Source organism: Diadema antillarum, unplaced genomic scaffold (assembly GCF_040938485.1).
Source record: "Diadema antillarum isolate AM-2024a unplaced genomic scaffold, OU_Dant_1.0 scf00000183, whole genome shotgun sequence".
NCBI classification, from domain to species: domain Eukaryota; kingdom Metazoa; phylum Echinodermata; class Echinoidea; order Diadematoida; family Diadematidae; genus Diadema; species Diadema antillarum.
The window spans coordinates 1,905,591-1,924,016 of NW_027271072.1; the positions used below are offsets into that span (position 1 = coordinate 1,905,591).

At 37.4% G+C, this 18,426-nt stretch overlaps 2 protein-coding genes across 2 annotated transcripts in view; both read right to left on the reverse strand.

The window, feature by feature from the left end:
- Positions 1-3,779: 3,779 nt before the first annotated feature.
- On the reverse strand, positions 3,780-8,741 carry LOC139723208 (serine hydrolase RBBP9-like). Its single transcript, XM_071634469.1, has 5 exons — positions 8,335-8,741; positions 6,855-6,894; positions 5,998-6,103; positions 5,227-5,312; positions 3,780-4,316 (listed from the first exon to the last, which is right to left on the reverse strand). The coding sequence occupies exons 1-5, from the start codon at positions 8,434-8,436 to the stop codon at positions 4,090-4,092; spliced, it is 561 nt and encodes a 186-aa protein (XP_071490570.1). The 5' UTR covers positions 8,437-8,741; the 3' UTR covers positions 3,780-4,089.
- Positions 8,742-11,194: 2,453 nt separating this feature from the next.
- The window catches only part of LOC139723257 (actin-related protein 2-A), a 29,800-nt gene continuing 22,568 nt past the window's right edge, over positions 11,195-18,426 (reverse strand). Inside the window, exons 9-10 of the mRNA XM_071634516.1 lie at positions 16,174-16,326; positions 11,195-14,477 (exon numbers count right to left, since the gene is read on the reverse strand). Coding sequence (XP_071490617.1) covers positions 14,307-14,477; positions 16,174-16,326 — 324 coding nt within the window. The 3' untranslated portion in view covers positions 11,195-14,306. The remainder of the gene's footprint in view (positions 14,478-16,173; positions 16,327-18,426) is intronic.

Genomic DNA, 18,426 nt, shown 5'->3' on the forward strand with positions numbered 1-18,426 from the left:
TGCAACATGATAGGTTATTCATGAAGGTGCTTAGTTTTGTACAAGCCAAATTTGTATAAAGTAAAAAATGGTCATATGTGTTAGTTTTTTGATAGATATATTGATGATATGATTCTGTTATGAAAATGATTTTGTGAACAAAACTTATGTTTTGGAATATAGTCATATCACTTTAAGAAAAACACAGCAGGAAACTCAAAATAGTTATGTTTAGCATTTAATAGGTACATGTATAATAAAGACATTCAGGATTACAAAATAAGTTAATTCGAATAACTGAGTTCATATTTTGAACAGTGTACATGTACATATAAGTGGAGTAAGCCAGTAATACATACCTGTAGTGTGCATTATGTATACATTTATGGAAGCAAGTTAAAGAGAACAAAGTTAATATTTGGAACTACTTATTAACCAATACCAAAGTTATGGTTATTTGTTATATTGCCCAGCCGGCAAGTATTTTGAACCCTTCCATTCATTTAAAGGGGAGGGATGCTATGTATCGACTTGAATGTAGACTATTGTGACGCATCCTATGTAACACACATGTTGCGTGAGTTGTTCGTGATCGTCAGACGCCGACCGAACCGAGTAGAATAGAAGTTATGTTTCAACCTTACTTCTTTGTGTTCTTGCAATTATTGGAGTGAGCCTCCACAAAAGTAATTAAAGAACATAACAAACAATGAAACCCATCCTAGGAAAAACACGAGACGATGGCAAGAAGAAACCGGCAATCTACAAATTGTACGATTTCACAAAAGGTGGGACCGGCATAATCGATCAGCGAGCACAGAGCTACTCAAGTAAGGCAAAGTCCAAGAAATGGACCATGGTAGCATTCGCCTTCCTACTTGACACCTGCCGTGTGAATATAATGTAGTGCCACTATTCATGCAATGAACAATGGCCAGGATCCACAGAGAGTCGACTCATTCGACTATGGATGGTCCCTCTGTAAGAGCCTTACTGTCCCGTACATTCAACAACGGTCACTTCGAGGCCTGCAAGTGTCAGTTGTGAGAAAGGTACATGTCATGACTGGACAGCCTCTGCGTCAACTTCTAGAGCGCCTCCTGGAAAGCAAAGCCGATGAACGACGAAGATGTAGACAGTGTCTTGTCGAATCACATGGTGATGGACACAAGCGCACTAAGAGAAACATGAACAAAGTCAGCACTAGATGCCAACACTGGTGAGGCCTATGTGTCCCACCCATGCAGTCCTCATGTGCATGTCGTGCTATTCGGAGTAGACTCTACATGGATAACTATGATGTGGAACTTAAGTTTGAAACATGGTATTCAAAGGACTGTCAGTAATGATCATAATTGTGTCATCATGCTTACTGATTTGAATTTCAGGTGGGTTTTTTGTTTGTTTGTTTGTTTGTTTGTTTGTTGCTTTATTGGGCAGGATTGCTTTATGATTATGCCATCTTTTTTTTTAGTTGACTTATTTTAGTTCTGTTTTTACCCAAACAATAACATTGATGACTGTCTTGAGAGCATATGTGACAGTATGTGGTGTAACTGCATATAGATCTAAAACTGATCCATCATTTATTGATTCATGTTACAAACCTACAATGCAGAGATTTGTGTTGAGGTAAGAAGTACATAAAGGTGTGCCTATGATAGTACATCCTTTTGAAAGTTTTCATGTGTGTATGACCCACACAATGGTATGCAGTGTAATTGGTAGATAATTAACACATTTACATAATAAATAAATCCAAGGAGAAGTTTAGAGCATTTTTGCTAGTCAGGTAGAAATTTCTGTCCTTACATTTTCCATATAAATTCTCCTATTCATGACTCCATAGGTAAAGTGGTAGGGAATGCAATACTGATGTAATAGGACCTACACAAGTTTGTGGTTGATTAGCATATTTGCATAATTAATGACTCATTAGAAAGGTAAAATATCTTTGCTGCAAGAAATTTCTGTTCCATACATACAAGTACTATGTTCACAGGGTATGCCATTTGTATACTGAGGGAATACACAGGTCTCTTTATTATAGGTACTGGCATGTATAAAATTATTCATGCTTTCAGTATAATTTATGCAAATTACATGCAGAATCATCTTGAATCCTGAGAGACAGATCATGGTAATAGCATAAAAACATGGAATTCTATGTATGTGTTCCGGTTCAGTGAGAAATTGTGTGTACTTATGAACAGCTCATCAGAATCATACTTTATGTTGATGCATACTCATCTCATTTGCATAATGAATGATATGACTGTATTTTGTTAATTAGAAGAAAAGAAGAGACTCAAATGTCATTAGAAGTATATCATGACAACTCTTACTGTGTCTATTTAGCTCAAAGATTTGCTTGGCTAACAGAATAAACACGGTTTTTCAATGTCTTCATTCCCATGTGTGTATGGCAATATATGCAAATTTTATGCATATTCATGTAAATATGTAAAAAGATGACACCATGGTAAACAATATAAATACCTTAATGTCAAAATTATCTATGTCCATGATTCATTTGAGTCCGTGTGAAACTTTTTACCCATTTTCTTTGCAAAATAGCAAAAATTACCATACTTCGCTAATTAATATGCATATAATTTGCATATTTTACATTCTATCTTCTAAACGAAAACATGAATGCCTTCCTAACACTTAAATGTATGTCCATGCAAAATTTCGCGTGAATCGGACAATCGGTCTCCGAGATCTTGGGGGGGGGGGTCAAATTGACCCCCACCCCCAGTAAAAACTTGGTCTGAAATAGCCCAGTTAAAACAGGGTTAAGTTATTGTGTTTGTTTTTCCTTTTGCAAAGTCAGAATGATATGGAACTGTTTATCACATGAATATCGATATCCTACTGGAGGCTGAAATTAAATATCTTCATGTACACTATAAATCAAGAGATATTTAAATCTATTACAGAAGAACCTCAATTGTAGTACATGTACGTATATTTCACTGCAGTGATACTTTTTATAGAGAATTTGTGATTAGTGTAATGTCGTATATGTACATATGATGTTTTCATTTATTTGTGCCATTTCAATAGTAATCCAATACCTGTACAGTGCACTCCCGTTATAACGAACACGGTTATAACAAAATTCTGGTTACAACGAAGTAAAAATTTAGGCCGAAACATTATCTGCTCTTATGTATTTTTATTGTTTATCTGTTCGATATGACGAAAGGAAACTGCCGGTCCCGAGGACTTTGTTATAATGGGAGTGCACTGTATTTCTGCATCTGGTAAATGCAGACTGAAACCAGGACTGCCCTTCAAAGTCAAAAGGACACTGGTAACAAGAAAAAAGATTTTCTGTATCTGGAGTCTATCAGCCTGGTACCATCATTAAGTGGCATTTGGATGCCTTAATTTAAGCTTAAATTTTGCATTGGAACTGACAACAGCAAAGTCATCAGCAAAGTGGAGCACATTCCTCAGAACAGAGATGGAAGTAGATTGACAGTCTAGGAACAAAGCACACAGATTCCATGTCGTCATGGCAAATAGAGTTCACCTCATCCCACACCTCTGTCTGGGATGGCATTATGGGGTCATCCCACAAGACCGACACCCATGAGTCATACAGCCCACGAGTTCGACGCTATAGGCAAATAGGCAAATAAAGCCCATGAGACCGACACTAGGTAAAAACAGCCCACAAGTTCGACAGATACAACATGGGGTTTAATGTGTCGGTCTCGTGGGCTTTGTTTGCATAGTGTCAAACTCATAGGCTGTATGACTCGTGGGCTGTATTACTCGTAGGATGTATGACTCGAGAGTGTCGGTCTCGTGACGTACACCTGGCATTACATCCAACAAGAAAGAACTGTGGAAAGGCAAGAGAGATATTGCAAGATTTGTACACAGTTGTACCTGCATTTAGATATTGTGTTCATCCCCTTCCATGCATTTCATGAAAGTCATATGTTTCTACTCTGGATACATGTATTTGAACACATAGTCCTTCTACACACACACACACACACACACACACACACATACACATACAAATACACACACAAAATGAATTATATCAAAATATCTATATATTGATGTAAATGTCTTCTAGTGCTCATAATCCTATACAGTCTGTAGGAATTTTCTCACAACATCCAAAAGTTCAGGAAATGTACGCTCCATGAAATGACCACGGTGCGGAATTATGTGTGTTTCGTCAGGTTGGAGATTGTCCACCACCTCCTGAATTTCTCTCAGAGGAATGAAGGGGTCCGTGTCTGATCCAAAGACGGCGATGCAGTTTGTATTTTCCTTGATACTCTGCCACTCCCAAGGGCGACTGTAATACCCTAAAAGTCACATGAGATGAAAGTAGTTCCAACTTTGGTTACTTGATCATGATACATTTTAGACGAGTTGAAGAAATTCAATGCTCTCATATATAGTAATCTATCCATCAAAGTAACTGAAAGCCCTGATATCAAAAGCAGTAAAGACAATATCTGACTATGTAACAGAAGAAAATATCTCAATGCAACGATTAGAATATTCATAGGCGTAAAAGGTCAAAACCACTAAAGGTGAAGACATAAATATACATTTATCTGTTGGCTAACCTATCATCAATATTGTTCTGGCAGAATTTTATATGCATAAATTTGTTAAAATTGCATCAGCAAATCTTGACATTTTGATTGTAAAATTTGACCAAGTACCATACACTTGAGCTGTTCTGCTCAATGTGATATGAATGAAACTATGTTGCAGTGTTTTATGAAAAATGTCCTTATTTACAGATGCTTGCTCTAATTACACAAGTCTGAATCTATAAACTATTAAACATGCACCTTCATAATGTCTTTGACTGACAAAACAATTAACAAATAAGCACAAATGTCTACATGAACTTTATCTCTAAGCAATACCTACCCCTGCCCCCAAACAATAATAAAATGTATGTACAATATAATTTACAGTACTCTTGAGTGTGATATTCTACAATACTCTTTACTGCCGTGCAATTTTACCTGAATATATAAGGGTGGTATTCATGATCCTTTTTGTCTCTTATGTTTCGAATCCACATCATTAAAGGATATTTCATAGACTGATATGACTGGAAAGCAAATATACTGACCTCACCGCTTTATCATTGTCCACTTACTTTATAAATAAGGAGCATTTTAACATTTATAAACATATCTTAACTGATTATTCTTGGATGAATTCATAGAGACATTCCTTCACTTTTCAACTTACCACTCGCCCTTTCGTTCTCATCTCCAAGATCTGTCACACAGGGGGACACCACCACAATCCCATGCACTTTGTATTTCTCAGCATACCTGAAAACAGAGAAAGAGAACAGTTTTAGTTTTCTTCCATCCCTTGAAAATGGGCATTCCACTACTCCTTTTAGTATCATAAGGACATTGACTCTCAGTGGAGACAACAGCCTTTTGCTTCTCAGCTGACATGCTTTTATGAACTTATATTTAATCAGTATATTTACGCAAACAGAAAGAAAACAAGTTGTTCAATACGCCTCCATAAGAAATCTGTTTGTTCGTAAATGAAACAAGATGAACATATGCCTTCTACTCAAAACTTAGGAAGTTGAAATGAATGGTACATTGTAATATCACACTACTAATCAACGGATGATGTAGTAATGCCACTTCAAAGGTGCACAACTTTCACTCTCATTTCAATCTCTTGCAAACAAAGTCATGCACTTCCATGCATGCCCTACCAAGCAGTTATATACATTCAAGGTTAGGCTGCAGTGTTGCCATTAAACCATGAACAAATGGACAATGCTGACAAGCACTATAGGAAGATCACTACCCATGACTGAAAATTACATGTTTAAAACCAAAGTCCCACAACACCAGAGCATATAATTACAATTCTTTGTCATTTTCGTCTCAAACTATGAAAAAGTGTGATTAAAAATATCATCTAAAGAATGACTGAGAGAAAAAAAAAATTGGGAAGAAGATCAGAAAGAAAGAGAGACAAAGGACTTGCCTGTTTGCAGCAACTGCTCCAGAACTGTGACCAACAATCACAGTCTTTTCATCACATCCCATCTCCTTATGCATAAAAGGAATCCAGATGCTCTCCCTGGCTACTTCTGGTAAAGGATTAAAGAAGAATTGCGATTTATAGGATGACTATCGAAAAGATATTCGAAGTCAAAGGTTGCATTATCTTTTGTAAGATATAAATATTTCTTCAAAGGAATTTACTACGGTCACCTAATGTTGTTGCACCTGCTCACTTCATGTTTTACTCACAGGTTGATGACTTACACATCCACTACCCAAACAAACAAACAAACAGGCAAACTGGATAACTGAACAATGTGTGCTGGTGATATACTGAAAGAGTGATATCTAAAATTTTACATTATTTTCTTTACCTTACATGTCAGTTTATTAGAAGAAAATAATTTCACTATTTCTTACCACTTGTCCCTTATTATCCAGAATTGTATGCTTTAACATGAACATTCCATAGATTATTCACCCAAGTAATGTATTGAATACGTACACATAAGAATGGGAAACTTCATGTATGTTGACATCGCATTAAAAATCCAAAAACAAACAAAAACAAAAACAAAAAACAAAACAAAATCACAGAAGTCGATGTAATGAAGAAAGTCCAGAATTTTCCTTTCTTTTCTTTCGTGATTTTGTTGATTTCCATGTAAGTCAACATTCACAGCAGTCAACAGATTTTTCTCTGGTCCTTTTTCTCTAAATTTAATGTACATACATACAACTTGTATTATATTATGAAGTCCATACTTGACATTTTGAGCAAAACTCTTGTACCTAAGTGAAATCTAGAAACATAACTACAATTAGTATATATCCCACCTGGATCTGGCATTGACCTCAGTATCACTTGAATTCCTTCCTGTTGGTAAAATATAAAGGAACGTAATATAACAAATCATATCTTCAAATGCTCAATACCCTTGACAACATATTTTAGTTCACAAAGGCTGAAAGCTGATGCCAAACAGATTTGCAGGATTGACCCGTGCACAAGGAGTACATGCATTAGCACCACCAAAATATTAACTTTGTCATTATCTTTAGTACTGGTATTTTTGTGTATGTATGCAATATGCGTATAAAAGGTTATTAGGTAATGTTAGGTTAGATTGGGTTAGGTGGGTAGTAACTATACACAGCTCAGTGCTTCACACAGCGTCTGTTCAGGCTACTAGGTGGGTAGTTATACATTTAACAGTACAGCAAAGTCCTCATACAATGAAAGAATTACATTGAATGATCATGTCTTACAAATTGATTGATTTTTAGATTGTGTGTGTGCACGAGAAATAATTCACCCTTTGCAATTTTTAGTTCACCAAGGCTGAAAGCTGATGCCAAACAGATTTGCAGGATTGACCCGTGCACAAGGAGTACATGCATTAGCACCACCAAAATATTAACTTTGTCATTAATTGACATTTTTAAAAATAAATGGATTACTGATTGAAATCTTTATAAATACACACACACACATAACAAATACACACACAAACAAGTGTTTTCTGTGTCAAAATAAATTCAGTCTAGTTAATCGCAAACATTGCATTGTACAGGACCTCAAAGAGTATGTCTGCTTAATCATTTTACCGGTATTTAAATTATCTTCTAAGAAAGTTCATTACCGGTATATGTTGGGGCGGAGATCTGGAAGTGTAAGCCGCCAGATATTCTGCTTAATTATCTCATAATAAATTATCAATTATCTGCTTAATTATTTTACAATGTTGGGGCAGGGATCTGGAAGTGGAAACCGCCAGATATTCCTGGGTTAATTGTAATCTAGCTTAAGGCATTTGTATTGTGACAAATTTCTTCTTCTTCTATTAAATTCTTCTTCCGTGAGAGTGACCACAATAAACTTGCTGATTATTCTGTCACTTTCAGGGAGGTCCAAGTTATGTGAGTCTTCAAAGCATCCAATATAGCTGCAGAAAATGATCATCCAAATAAGTAGAACTCTAAATAAATAAATAATGAATAAACTGGCAAGTCCATAAAATAATACTAATAATAATTACAAAAATGAAAATAATAATTTGGAACATGTGACATTGTTGATGTGTTCCTCTTGAACCTTGTAAAAATTATGAATAATCCCTGCAGCAGCTAGTAGAAAGCTAAGCCGATCTTTATTATAATACTCAATCTTGAGTGATACACGCCATTAAAACCAGAACAACAACAACAACAACAACAACAACAATTATGCATGTCAATACAGCAATACAGGTGTATGTTGTCTTACCACGAAGATAACATAGGCTAATGTCCAGTAATGAAAGAAACACTGACTTACCTTCAACAGCTGGTCCCTCAACCATGCATACCAGTTTGCATTCTCAACATCTCCACACCCATTTCCCGGTACTATGACCACCTTGGCATCAGAAGACGACATTTTGGCTCTGTGACACAACACAGGATGAAGCAACGCTTATACGCTGACGTATGCGGCGACTAGTGCTGCAGCAGTGGTGGTGGTGCGTGGTGAATAGTCTCGATCGGTGGATAACACCAATATGTACGCGTGGGTCATGCATGTATAGCTCCAAAGTCCAAATGATGAGGAATGCATGCAATCATTCTATAACTCTGTCCTACCACAAGATTGAATTACATGAAATCAATAGCTAAAAGATAGCTGTACAAGTCAAATGTCACTGATACAGTTTGGCTTTTCCTGGGTATATAGTAAGGACGATATTAAAAGAGTAAGTTTGCGTTCTGCATACAGCAGCCGAAAATTAGTCTTGAACCCAGACGTACATGTGCATTGTTTAGTGAATGCAGGGAGGTACAGGTGGAAGACATCAGAGACGACCACTCCTTGGTGAATGTATGAGAACTCACTTCATTCATGATATTATGGGAAAAAAGAATGGTTTATGTCCAGCTACATGTATATAACAAAGCTTGATGCTATGCTTTCTCTTTTCTTTTCTTTTAAAACTTTGTTGATTTGGCCTAAACATATTTACTGGTGTTGCAGCAACTAGTGAAACACTTCTACCGTTGACAAAATTGACAACATCGTGAAAGATATATCGTTTATGTTTGTTACTTTTCTGCTGTCTCAAAAATATTGCAAGCACATGACTGGCATACTTTCAATTCTTAGCTGTACTCTCACAATCACAAGCTGTAGACCTATATGGTTGTTATGGTGAAAGAGTAGCAAGATTTTTTTTTTTTTTTTTTTTTTTTTTTTAAACCTGGAAAGCTGTTAATGGCTGGTTCTTCAGTATTGACTGTGGTTGATTTGATTTCTGAATACATCTTCCCTCTAGAAATCTCTGATCACATTGGTGTGGCATGTTGGTTCCACACAACAAATCAAATCATATGTTGGAAATAGAGCATTTGTTGCATTTGCTCCTGTCTTGTGGAATTTGATGTCCTCCAGAGTATGCAATCAAGGCCCATATGATCATGTATTTCAGACAGCTTTGAAAACATTATTTTTTCCTTTACATATAATTAATTACTGAAACAGATGTATCAATTTGTGTTGGTTCATCATGTTGAGTACCCCTCTGTTCCTCAGAATAGAGACACTAGAGTTATGGCACATTATCAAGTGATTTGTATTACTATCATTATCATTACATGGAGATTAATATGCAAATGATACATATCAGCCAGAGCATTAGTTGGAATCACCCACTCAAGGTACCTTTGTTAACAGTCTAACACGCACATTAAGGCGATAGCTGAGGGCATTTGGACTGTTTTGAAGGGACAGATATTGGGTAATTATACTTAGGACCAAACAAAGTGTGTTATTTACTTTATAAAATGATGATACAGATCCTTGTATGATAAATTACCCTCATCGCAATCAAATAAAACATCATTATAATTCACTAACGACCAGTCATAAGTAAAATTACGTGCTAGGCAAAATGAATGCCTGGTGATATGTGTGCTCTCATCAACCAATCATCCAATTAGAATGTGCTCCATTTTTTCATAACAAAAAGTTCCACCCCAAAATGGTGTTCCTCAAAATGTAATCTGTTGCTCCGACACAAACCCAAACTCAAACACAAACACACACTAACAAAGATGCACTCATACATGCAAAAATACACCAACACAAAATGAAACTCCAGTTGGTTCAAGGTAATTTACTGCTTTTCTTTTCTTTCTCTTTTTTTTTAATCATTAATATACTTCTGCAATATGAATAATATTCTACATGATCGTACAAGGACAGAGGTAACTATACTACATAATGAAGTAATTTGTTTGGTAGTGTATTTAACCTTCTCCTTTTTTTCCCCCTCAAATTTTCCTGCTTGGTGGCTATGGTGATGTTGTACAGAGCATCAAGCTCGTGTTAATAAACCTGATACAATACCAAATCTTCTTTCTACCTACACCACTGGACTCCTCTCGCCACTGGTGAAGGCACATTTCACTCCTAGCATAATACTTTAGAGTAAAAATCAATAATGTATAAAAACACCATATATGATCTCGAGACAAAAATCAAGAACAAATACACACAAAACAAATCTGTAATATGCTGAAAAGGAAAAGGGAAAAATAAGAGGGAAGAGCAAAAGGAATTTGTCATACATAATCTACATTTTCCCCATTTTGCAGGGAAAGACACTTTACAAATAAACAATCTATGTGCAAAATATATAGCAAAAGATTTACATTTATTTCATAAAGATTTACTATATTTCTACTAAAATGCCACACAATTATCACTCGAGTATAATCCATCAGTGGTTTGGTGAAAATTTCTCATCATGTAGTGAGATATAAGAATGAAAGAATGTTTTGCTGACGAGAAATTCCACGCAATACTGTCGGGAATTACCATTACAGATGATTTGGCAAGTAGTAAATATAGTATGCAGGGAGTGTAAATGATCTTTAGAATTACCTGATGAGAACCTTTACAAAAGAAGTCCTTAATATAGTGTTAATATCTTGCCTTTTTCATGGCTAGGCTGCATCAAAATACATTTCAACCACCTTTTGTTGTTATTGTTGAGGAAAACGTGTTGCACATGTTCAGGGAATGTGTTGATGGGTGAACAATGCCACCTCACTGGTACACACCACATGTAGCCTGGTCCACAGTTGTTGCACTTGGTGATAACCATCCAAGCACCTGCGAGTATTGATAAATGTGCTAGCAGTGAGGCACACAGTAGATAAATAGCCGGGTAAAATCACAGGAGACAGGATAGATGCATTAATTGAAAAATTGAGTAGGTACACACATAATTCTTCCTCCCTCCCCGAATGGAACATAGTGCCAATAGTGATTATTGTTTCAACATACAGTCAACCTCGCCTAGGCCGAATCCAAAGGGACCAAAGAACATTCATCGACTTACATGAATTTCATTCACACAATAGAATAAACACATGTTTATGTTTATATCCATCCAGGATAATTATTATTTTTTTTTTTTTGACTTAGCCAATTATCCCACTTGTGCGATGTCGACGTAGGTTGACTGTATTTTCTCTACTAACAACAATCTTTGATTTCTTTCCCTGTCAAAGTCTCAACCTAAAATGATTACAGACTTCTTGTCTTCCTCCAATCCCTCTGCTAAACTGTTGAGGAAGGACGTAGACTCTGGCCTTCGGTATCTCCAACAAGCTAAGGAATCCATGCATATGCTTGTAAGACCAGAAATGTTTGCAGGCATTTTGATTTTGCAAATTTGCGAAAGCAAAGATCTGCAAAATTAAAATGGCCATAAAAGTTCCTGTCTACATTCATTAAATATGCATTGATTGCCAGTTGGCAATTCGTGAAAATGTCATGCTGTCAAAAAGGCCGTCACCTCAAATTCATGAAAATTTCATGCTGCGAAAATCACTTGCTTTACAGTAGTCCAGTCTTTTTTACAGTATATGCCATAGCCACAAAAGGCAGGGGAGGGTCACACAATAAATTCTGTGTAGCAGCCCCAGAGACAGGAGGGAAACATGAGATTGTATGTATGGGACTGGTGATTACAGCAAAGACACACAAAGGAATGCCTAGATAAAGAACTATGTCCCTCTCATCTATACCTGTGCAATATCACATCTCATCCAAGATGAAGACCAGACTGTCTTCTACTACCAAAGTCCCATAAAGACTCACCATCATAATGGCTATAAACTTGAGCAATGTTTCAAACATGTCCCACATACAAATCTCTGATACAAAATTATTGAGCAATTTTTTTTTTCTTTTGATCTGATGACATTAGTTTTATTTTGTTTTGCTTAAGCTTTGTTTGTTGGTTTTTGGTACAATTCCCAGGTATCAAAACATACATAATTCCAACTTCTACAATTTACATTGTGGGGGGGGGGGGGCATTTGAACCATGAATTTGCTTACATGCATTAATTCACAGATATAAATTCATTGATTCACCAATCAAAAAAAAAAAAAAAAAAAATCAAGATTATCTCTCAGTATGAACATAGTTACCACCATCTGACTCAATAGACATGTGAAACAATTACAGACAATGCATAGATTTAAATGTTCAAAGGTTTCCATTACACAGGACTCACAATATTTTGCCTTGCACGTATCATTTTCACATCTTATACTCGGCAGAAAGTGCTGCCTTTAAAAAATGTGGCAAATTGCAGGTTCACACATGTACATAAAACTGAAGAGAAATAAGAGAAGCCATATCTTTTTTTTAAATACAAAAACTTCAACGCCCGCCATCTTTGGTGAAAATGCATCACTCCGAGTGCACGTGAGAAAAGTAGCTTTTTGTGTATTTGTTTGTTTGTTTTTTTACAATCTGTACAGCAGAAATGCAAGGAAGCAAAAGTTTGACCCTCTTCTAGATCACTGCAGTGGTGTGCTTCACAAGCCATGTGAAACACAAGAACAACAGAGGGCGCTACAGCTGTCTATTTCTTTCAAGTCTCCCCCAAACAGCCTGGCTCTGGTAAATTTTCCTACCTAAATATGCTCTGTCCACGTAACTTCTACACCGAGTAAAGTGAGCATTACCAATCATCATTTGCAATTATCATATGTGCTATCTTCTGATCTATCCACACTATTATTCCTTTATGCAGAGAAACAAGAAATTGTTCATTTTGTGATTTTCATCAAACAAAACCAAAATGAGACTGCAAAATTACAGTCACTTTCTGACATCTTTCCAACAGAAGTTTGTGTGAATGCACTAGCATGTTTGTATAATAAAATAGAGCTATAAGATCCATCGAGCCCACAGCAAAAAAGGAGTGTCTAGAGAAGCAAACCAAGACAAGCAATTTCTTTTCTTGTCATACGTATCGTGTCTCAATGGTTTCAGGCACTGCCACAGAGCTACAACTGCCTACTGTACAACAGAGCCTCACACAATGGAAGTAACAAATAAATTCCCAGCGATGCTGACATGAAAAAAAAAGAAGGTAAATAGAGTTAGCAATCTTCCCACACTCCCGAACAAACATTATCCATGGAATGCTGAACATGTGTGGCACGATGCGTCGTGTGCCTATAATCAACGCAAGGGTGGCAAGAACGTCAGGAACTTCCCCTACAACGCTCACTGAAAGAGAGCATCAGCGTCAGAGCTTGATGCCGAAGACTGTTTGAAGAACGACGAACGTCAATGTAACATGCATCTCGGAGATTTTTTGTTTTTTGTGACCATACACGGGGGAAAAACCATCCCTTCGTTCTCCTTGAGCAAAGATGTTTTGTACTTCTTTCAATAACCTTTCCTGCAAGATGGGCAAAGCAAGGGATCACTGCTTTGTGGGTAAGTATGCATCCCTTCTAAACAGCAATGTGTGGAATTGCCACCCTCACATGCCATAAACAATATCACAAATCAAACTGTAATGTAATACATTAACTGACATAAGAATCACTAACAATCTCAGTGACAGATGAAAAGATATCGTCACCAGTTGAGAAGCAAAAGAGTTCATATATTTGTACAAAGTTCATGCTCTTTGGCCTCTATGCTGATGACCTAATACAGTAATTCCCCTGCAAACAGAACAAAACTAATCTTTAAGATCTTCCATTGATCTCCGCTGTGCATTTATTCTCATCACATGAAATTGATCAAATCCCATGGACCTTGAAAGTTGATAAATGACTCTGAAGAGCCCTTTTTTTGTGTGTTTTCTTCTGTGGTTCCTTTCTGTTAAATATTCTATCTTCTTTTTGTCCGTCCTGTGTTTTTTCCTCCTTTCTACACTCGCTCATCGCGACAGGCTAGGCTGGACTGTCTGTCTGTCTGACCGTCCCGACTCGACCTCATTTTGGGCTGACTCCTAGCTTCTCCAGACAGCGGACTCCCTTCTCCTCGTACTCCTGTCGACTGATCCAGAACGAGTCCTTGTCTTTCATGATGTCGGCCAGCACGGCTCCACCCAGGAACACCATGTGCTTACGGCGGGGAGGGTCCTCAATTCTCAACTTGAATTTCTGGGGGTGGATGTCGGAGATTTGGAAGAAAAAAATAAACAAGACAATAAAGAAAGAATTATAACAGATGCCGGTAAAGAGGTGACTTCAAAACATTCTGCTACTTGGGCTAGAAAGTTTGTGAAGGCACTACTCAAACAGTTGGGGTGAACTAACTATGTACATCTAAAACAAAGTGGAACTAAACTATACATTACATGATAGTTGAAGTGGTAATCCACTGTACTATGCCAAGGTGCACTAAGTGTTTCTTCGTTGATCCAGAAATATGGACAATGTTTGCAGAAAATTACAGCGATGGGGGATTAAAAACTCCCTTACTTTGCACTGCTACATTTAATGCTTCATTGTCAAAGACATGCAAATAAAAACAAAACAAAACAAAACAAAATAAAAACATAGTAACTTACTGCAACCATAGGCGCAGTCAGACTGGCAAAAGATCAAGAAGTTTAGGATCGCAATCTTTAAAGGTTGTATCTCATCAACGGAGACGTCTCTGCGACGTCTCCATCTATCAGTCGCAGCAGTCGCGGAGACGTCTCCAACAAAAAAATGACTTGTGGTCTCACCAAGGAGACGTCTCTGAGACGAGTTACGACAGGTGTCAAAAAATTTCAAATATGATAGAGCCGTTGCAGGATCCCCTGACTTGATCTAGGCAGGATGTCAGCACGCAGATGGTCGCATGGTTTCTAAAAGTAAGTCAAACAGCGTCAAATAGAGTCGCGGAGACGTCTCTGCCAATTCTCAAACCAGTTTTTCTGGTCTCCAGCAGGTCTTGGCAACGTCTCGGAGACATCGCAGAGACGTCTCAGCAGTCGCGGACATAATTAGTCTCCGCGACGTCACAGAGACTTCGCGAAAAAATCAAACATGTTTAAATTTCTTGCGACTCCTCAGAGACATTTTCAGGAGACGTCTCTGCAACTAGCAAAACTTGGAGTCGCGAGCTAGTTTCAAGCCCGGTGAGATACCCCCATAAGATCTTGAAGTTTTGCCAGTGTGACTGCAAACTTCCTGCGAAACCTCTTGATCTGTTTGCGAGCGGTGCCTCTGAAGCTCGAGGCCATTGTCATGTACAGATGTGCATTGTTACGTCACAAACACTAGCCATCGGACGGCGCACTCTTGCTTGCGCGCGTACCAATGGCCCAAACTTCGCGATCTTAAACTTCTCGATCTTTGCCAGTCTGACCCACTCATTTCATTAACATCCACAAAATAAATCTCTTGCCAAGAGGAATTTTCACTGAGTAGCATCCCCAAAACCTGCATTCGAATCTTCATCACCAAAGTATCAGCAAGGCGTCACAAAATCAGGAAGTGGCCTACCAAATCAAAGGAAATTAAGGCCACATGCAATTCCAAAGCTCCTGAAGAGTACAAGTTCTGGTGACTCTTAGTACTTTGTAGACCAAGACAATCACCTAATGATTGACGAATGGTCATGAAGGTTACTTTCAAAATTTTATTGTATACCTGGTGTTCTTTGGTACTAGGAAAGAAATGATGTGACTCTCCTGTGAAGAACAGGGTAGTTCTTGGGAATTTCTTTATCTTAATACACTGCAAAGGGTATGAGGCAGGTTTTTTTTTGTTTTTTTAAAGCTTTGATAGTAGTTTTCATGGGGTAGAGAAATGAAGCTTGACGAAATAAATAAATGATGGATAATTAGCTATGAGTAGAACTTACCGATAATCTTGACGTGTCACCCTTCAACACTCTCTCAAGGTAAAGCTGCTTAATCTCCCTCTCCAGCCTGGAGGGGAATCCAGGGTACATGGTGGACCCGCCCGAGAGCACGATGTGTTTGTAGAACTCTGACCTGGTATCAATGTCTGCGGCCTATTGCATGAGAGATAAATGATTCGTGGGACAGAGGAAAAATGCAATTAGACATTTATCATGGCGATCATAAAGGCAAGTCATTGCTTGCAGTCATGGAAACCAATTTTGTGCTAATAATTATCATAATTACCCATCATTATAGTCCCCAAAGTTGTGAAGCTTTCTACAGCCAATTACACACAGTAACTTGGCCAGTATGTTTGTTCAAACACAGCTGGCAAGGCATGGGAGGTCTATTTTCATCCCATCAAAAAGCAATAGCTTAACCCTAAAAAGAATGGGGGGGGGGGGGGGCCTAAAAGGCCCCCCCTCTACATTTCGCGCGATTACTCTGCAACACGCAATGCTCTCGCCGCGATGCTCTATGACTTTTTTCTTTCGAGTTTCCCGCACATTTTGACACCAAATTTGTGACGCCCGGGGGTACGGTTATGAAGTTACATAGCTTTTTTTACATGCACATGAGGCCGAAAATGACTCAAAAACATGATTTTGTGTACAAAGTCAATGCAAATTGAGTTTTTTCACATGGTTCATACAAATATACTTATTTTTACTCTCAATGGCTAAAATTAATTTGTTTTAGGAGTATTATACTTCAAAAAGTGTCTGTCACAAATTTTGTTAAAAAAAACAACAAAAACAAAAGGTCGAAAAAACAAGGAAATACATAAGAAATTCATAAAACAATAAAATAAATAAGAAATTAATTTTGATACCAAATTTTTTTTCAAGTACATTTGCTAAGAATGCCACAAAGAATAATTAGACCAAAAATGAGCACTTTTGGAGCTTTATTTACTTATTTAGATCAAAGAGTCTGATTTCTTGCATAAATTAGCATAATTAATCAAAATAAGATAAAAGAAGACTATTTTGGAAAATTGAAATATACAATCTTGTAGATTACATCGCACACTACCATTGTGCAAATTTCCGCGGCGATCGCGCGACCCACGGCCGAGATCTTAAGGGGGGGGGGGGCCCTTTAGGCCCCCCCCCAGTCTTTCGAGCTACCAAAATAGCCCAGTCTTTTTAGGGTTAATACAAAGATTGCCAGAAAAACTAGAAACGTGGCTATGGCGACTGGTATGCCTCCGCCATAATGCATGATTCTCCCAATAGGTGTATAGTACAATGTCTTCACAATGTGTGAGGACAGTTTCACACAACTGGCAAAATATTGAAATGACAGGTTTGTCAGAAATGTCTTGAATGTTCACTTTCCTTGAACTAGGTTTGCTATAATTGTCTAAGAGTGCAGGTACATGTATTGGGGGAATTGAGGAATTTTACTAGACTTTTGAGCGACCCTTTTATAAATTTATGCATTGAGTAGGCCTAATTTTCAAGGTATGAAGAAAAAGTGTAATTACAGTATAGAATGTAATTTTTTATTTTGCATATTTGCCTGGCCTTTGACCCTTAACCTTTGACCAGGCAGGAAATTTCCCAGAGAATCTCCATTAGGTAATACATGTATATATTAAGTTTCAAAAATAATCCTGCAAACATTAACATATACTAGTACATGAGGGAAATAGTGAAATTTTGAGGTGTTGACCTTGACCTTTGACCCCCTGACTATTGACCCATGACCCCTAAATTCCATAAATAATCCCTGCCAGTCAGTACATGCCTATGTACCAAGTTCCATGCCTATGTACCAAGTTCCATGAAGATGCACTGAATTGTAACATTTTCACCTGACCTTTGACCTTATGACATGAAACTCTCTCTGGAGAATCTTTACACAGTAGCACATATCTACACTGAGTTTCAAGAAAACACCTTTAGGCATTGCATAGATATGGGGTAAATAGCAACATTTTCACCATTTGACCTTGACTTTTTGACCTTTGACCTCTTGCCAATTTCACAAAAAAAACTACTCAACTAATGGCCCCATCATATGTCATCCTTGGACCAAGTTTGGTGAAAGCTGGTTCATCCAGGTTTGAGTTATCACATAAACAGATAAATTTTAGGATTTGACCATGATCTTGGACCTTTGACCTCTGATTTCACTCAAAAAGTAATTAAGTAATTGTCCCATCATACATCATCCTCGGACAAAGTTTGGCAAAATTTGCTTGA

Bases quoted from the DNA above. Each gene is read 5' to 3' on its own strand.
- LOC139723208 (XM_071634469.1), bottom strand. From the start codon at position 8,436: ATGTCGTCTTCTGATGCCAAGGTGGTCATAGTACCGGGAAATGGGTGT. The intron at 6,104-6,854 runs GTGGGATATATA...ATCCTTTACCAG, and splicing joins GAGGTCAATGCCAGATCCAG to AAGTAGCCAGGGAGAGCATC. The intron at 4,317-5,226 runs GTAAGTTGAAAA...TGTGACTTTTAG, and splicing joins TGAGAACGAAAGGGCGAGTG to GGTATTACAGTCGCCCTTGG.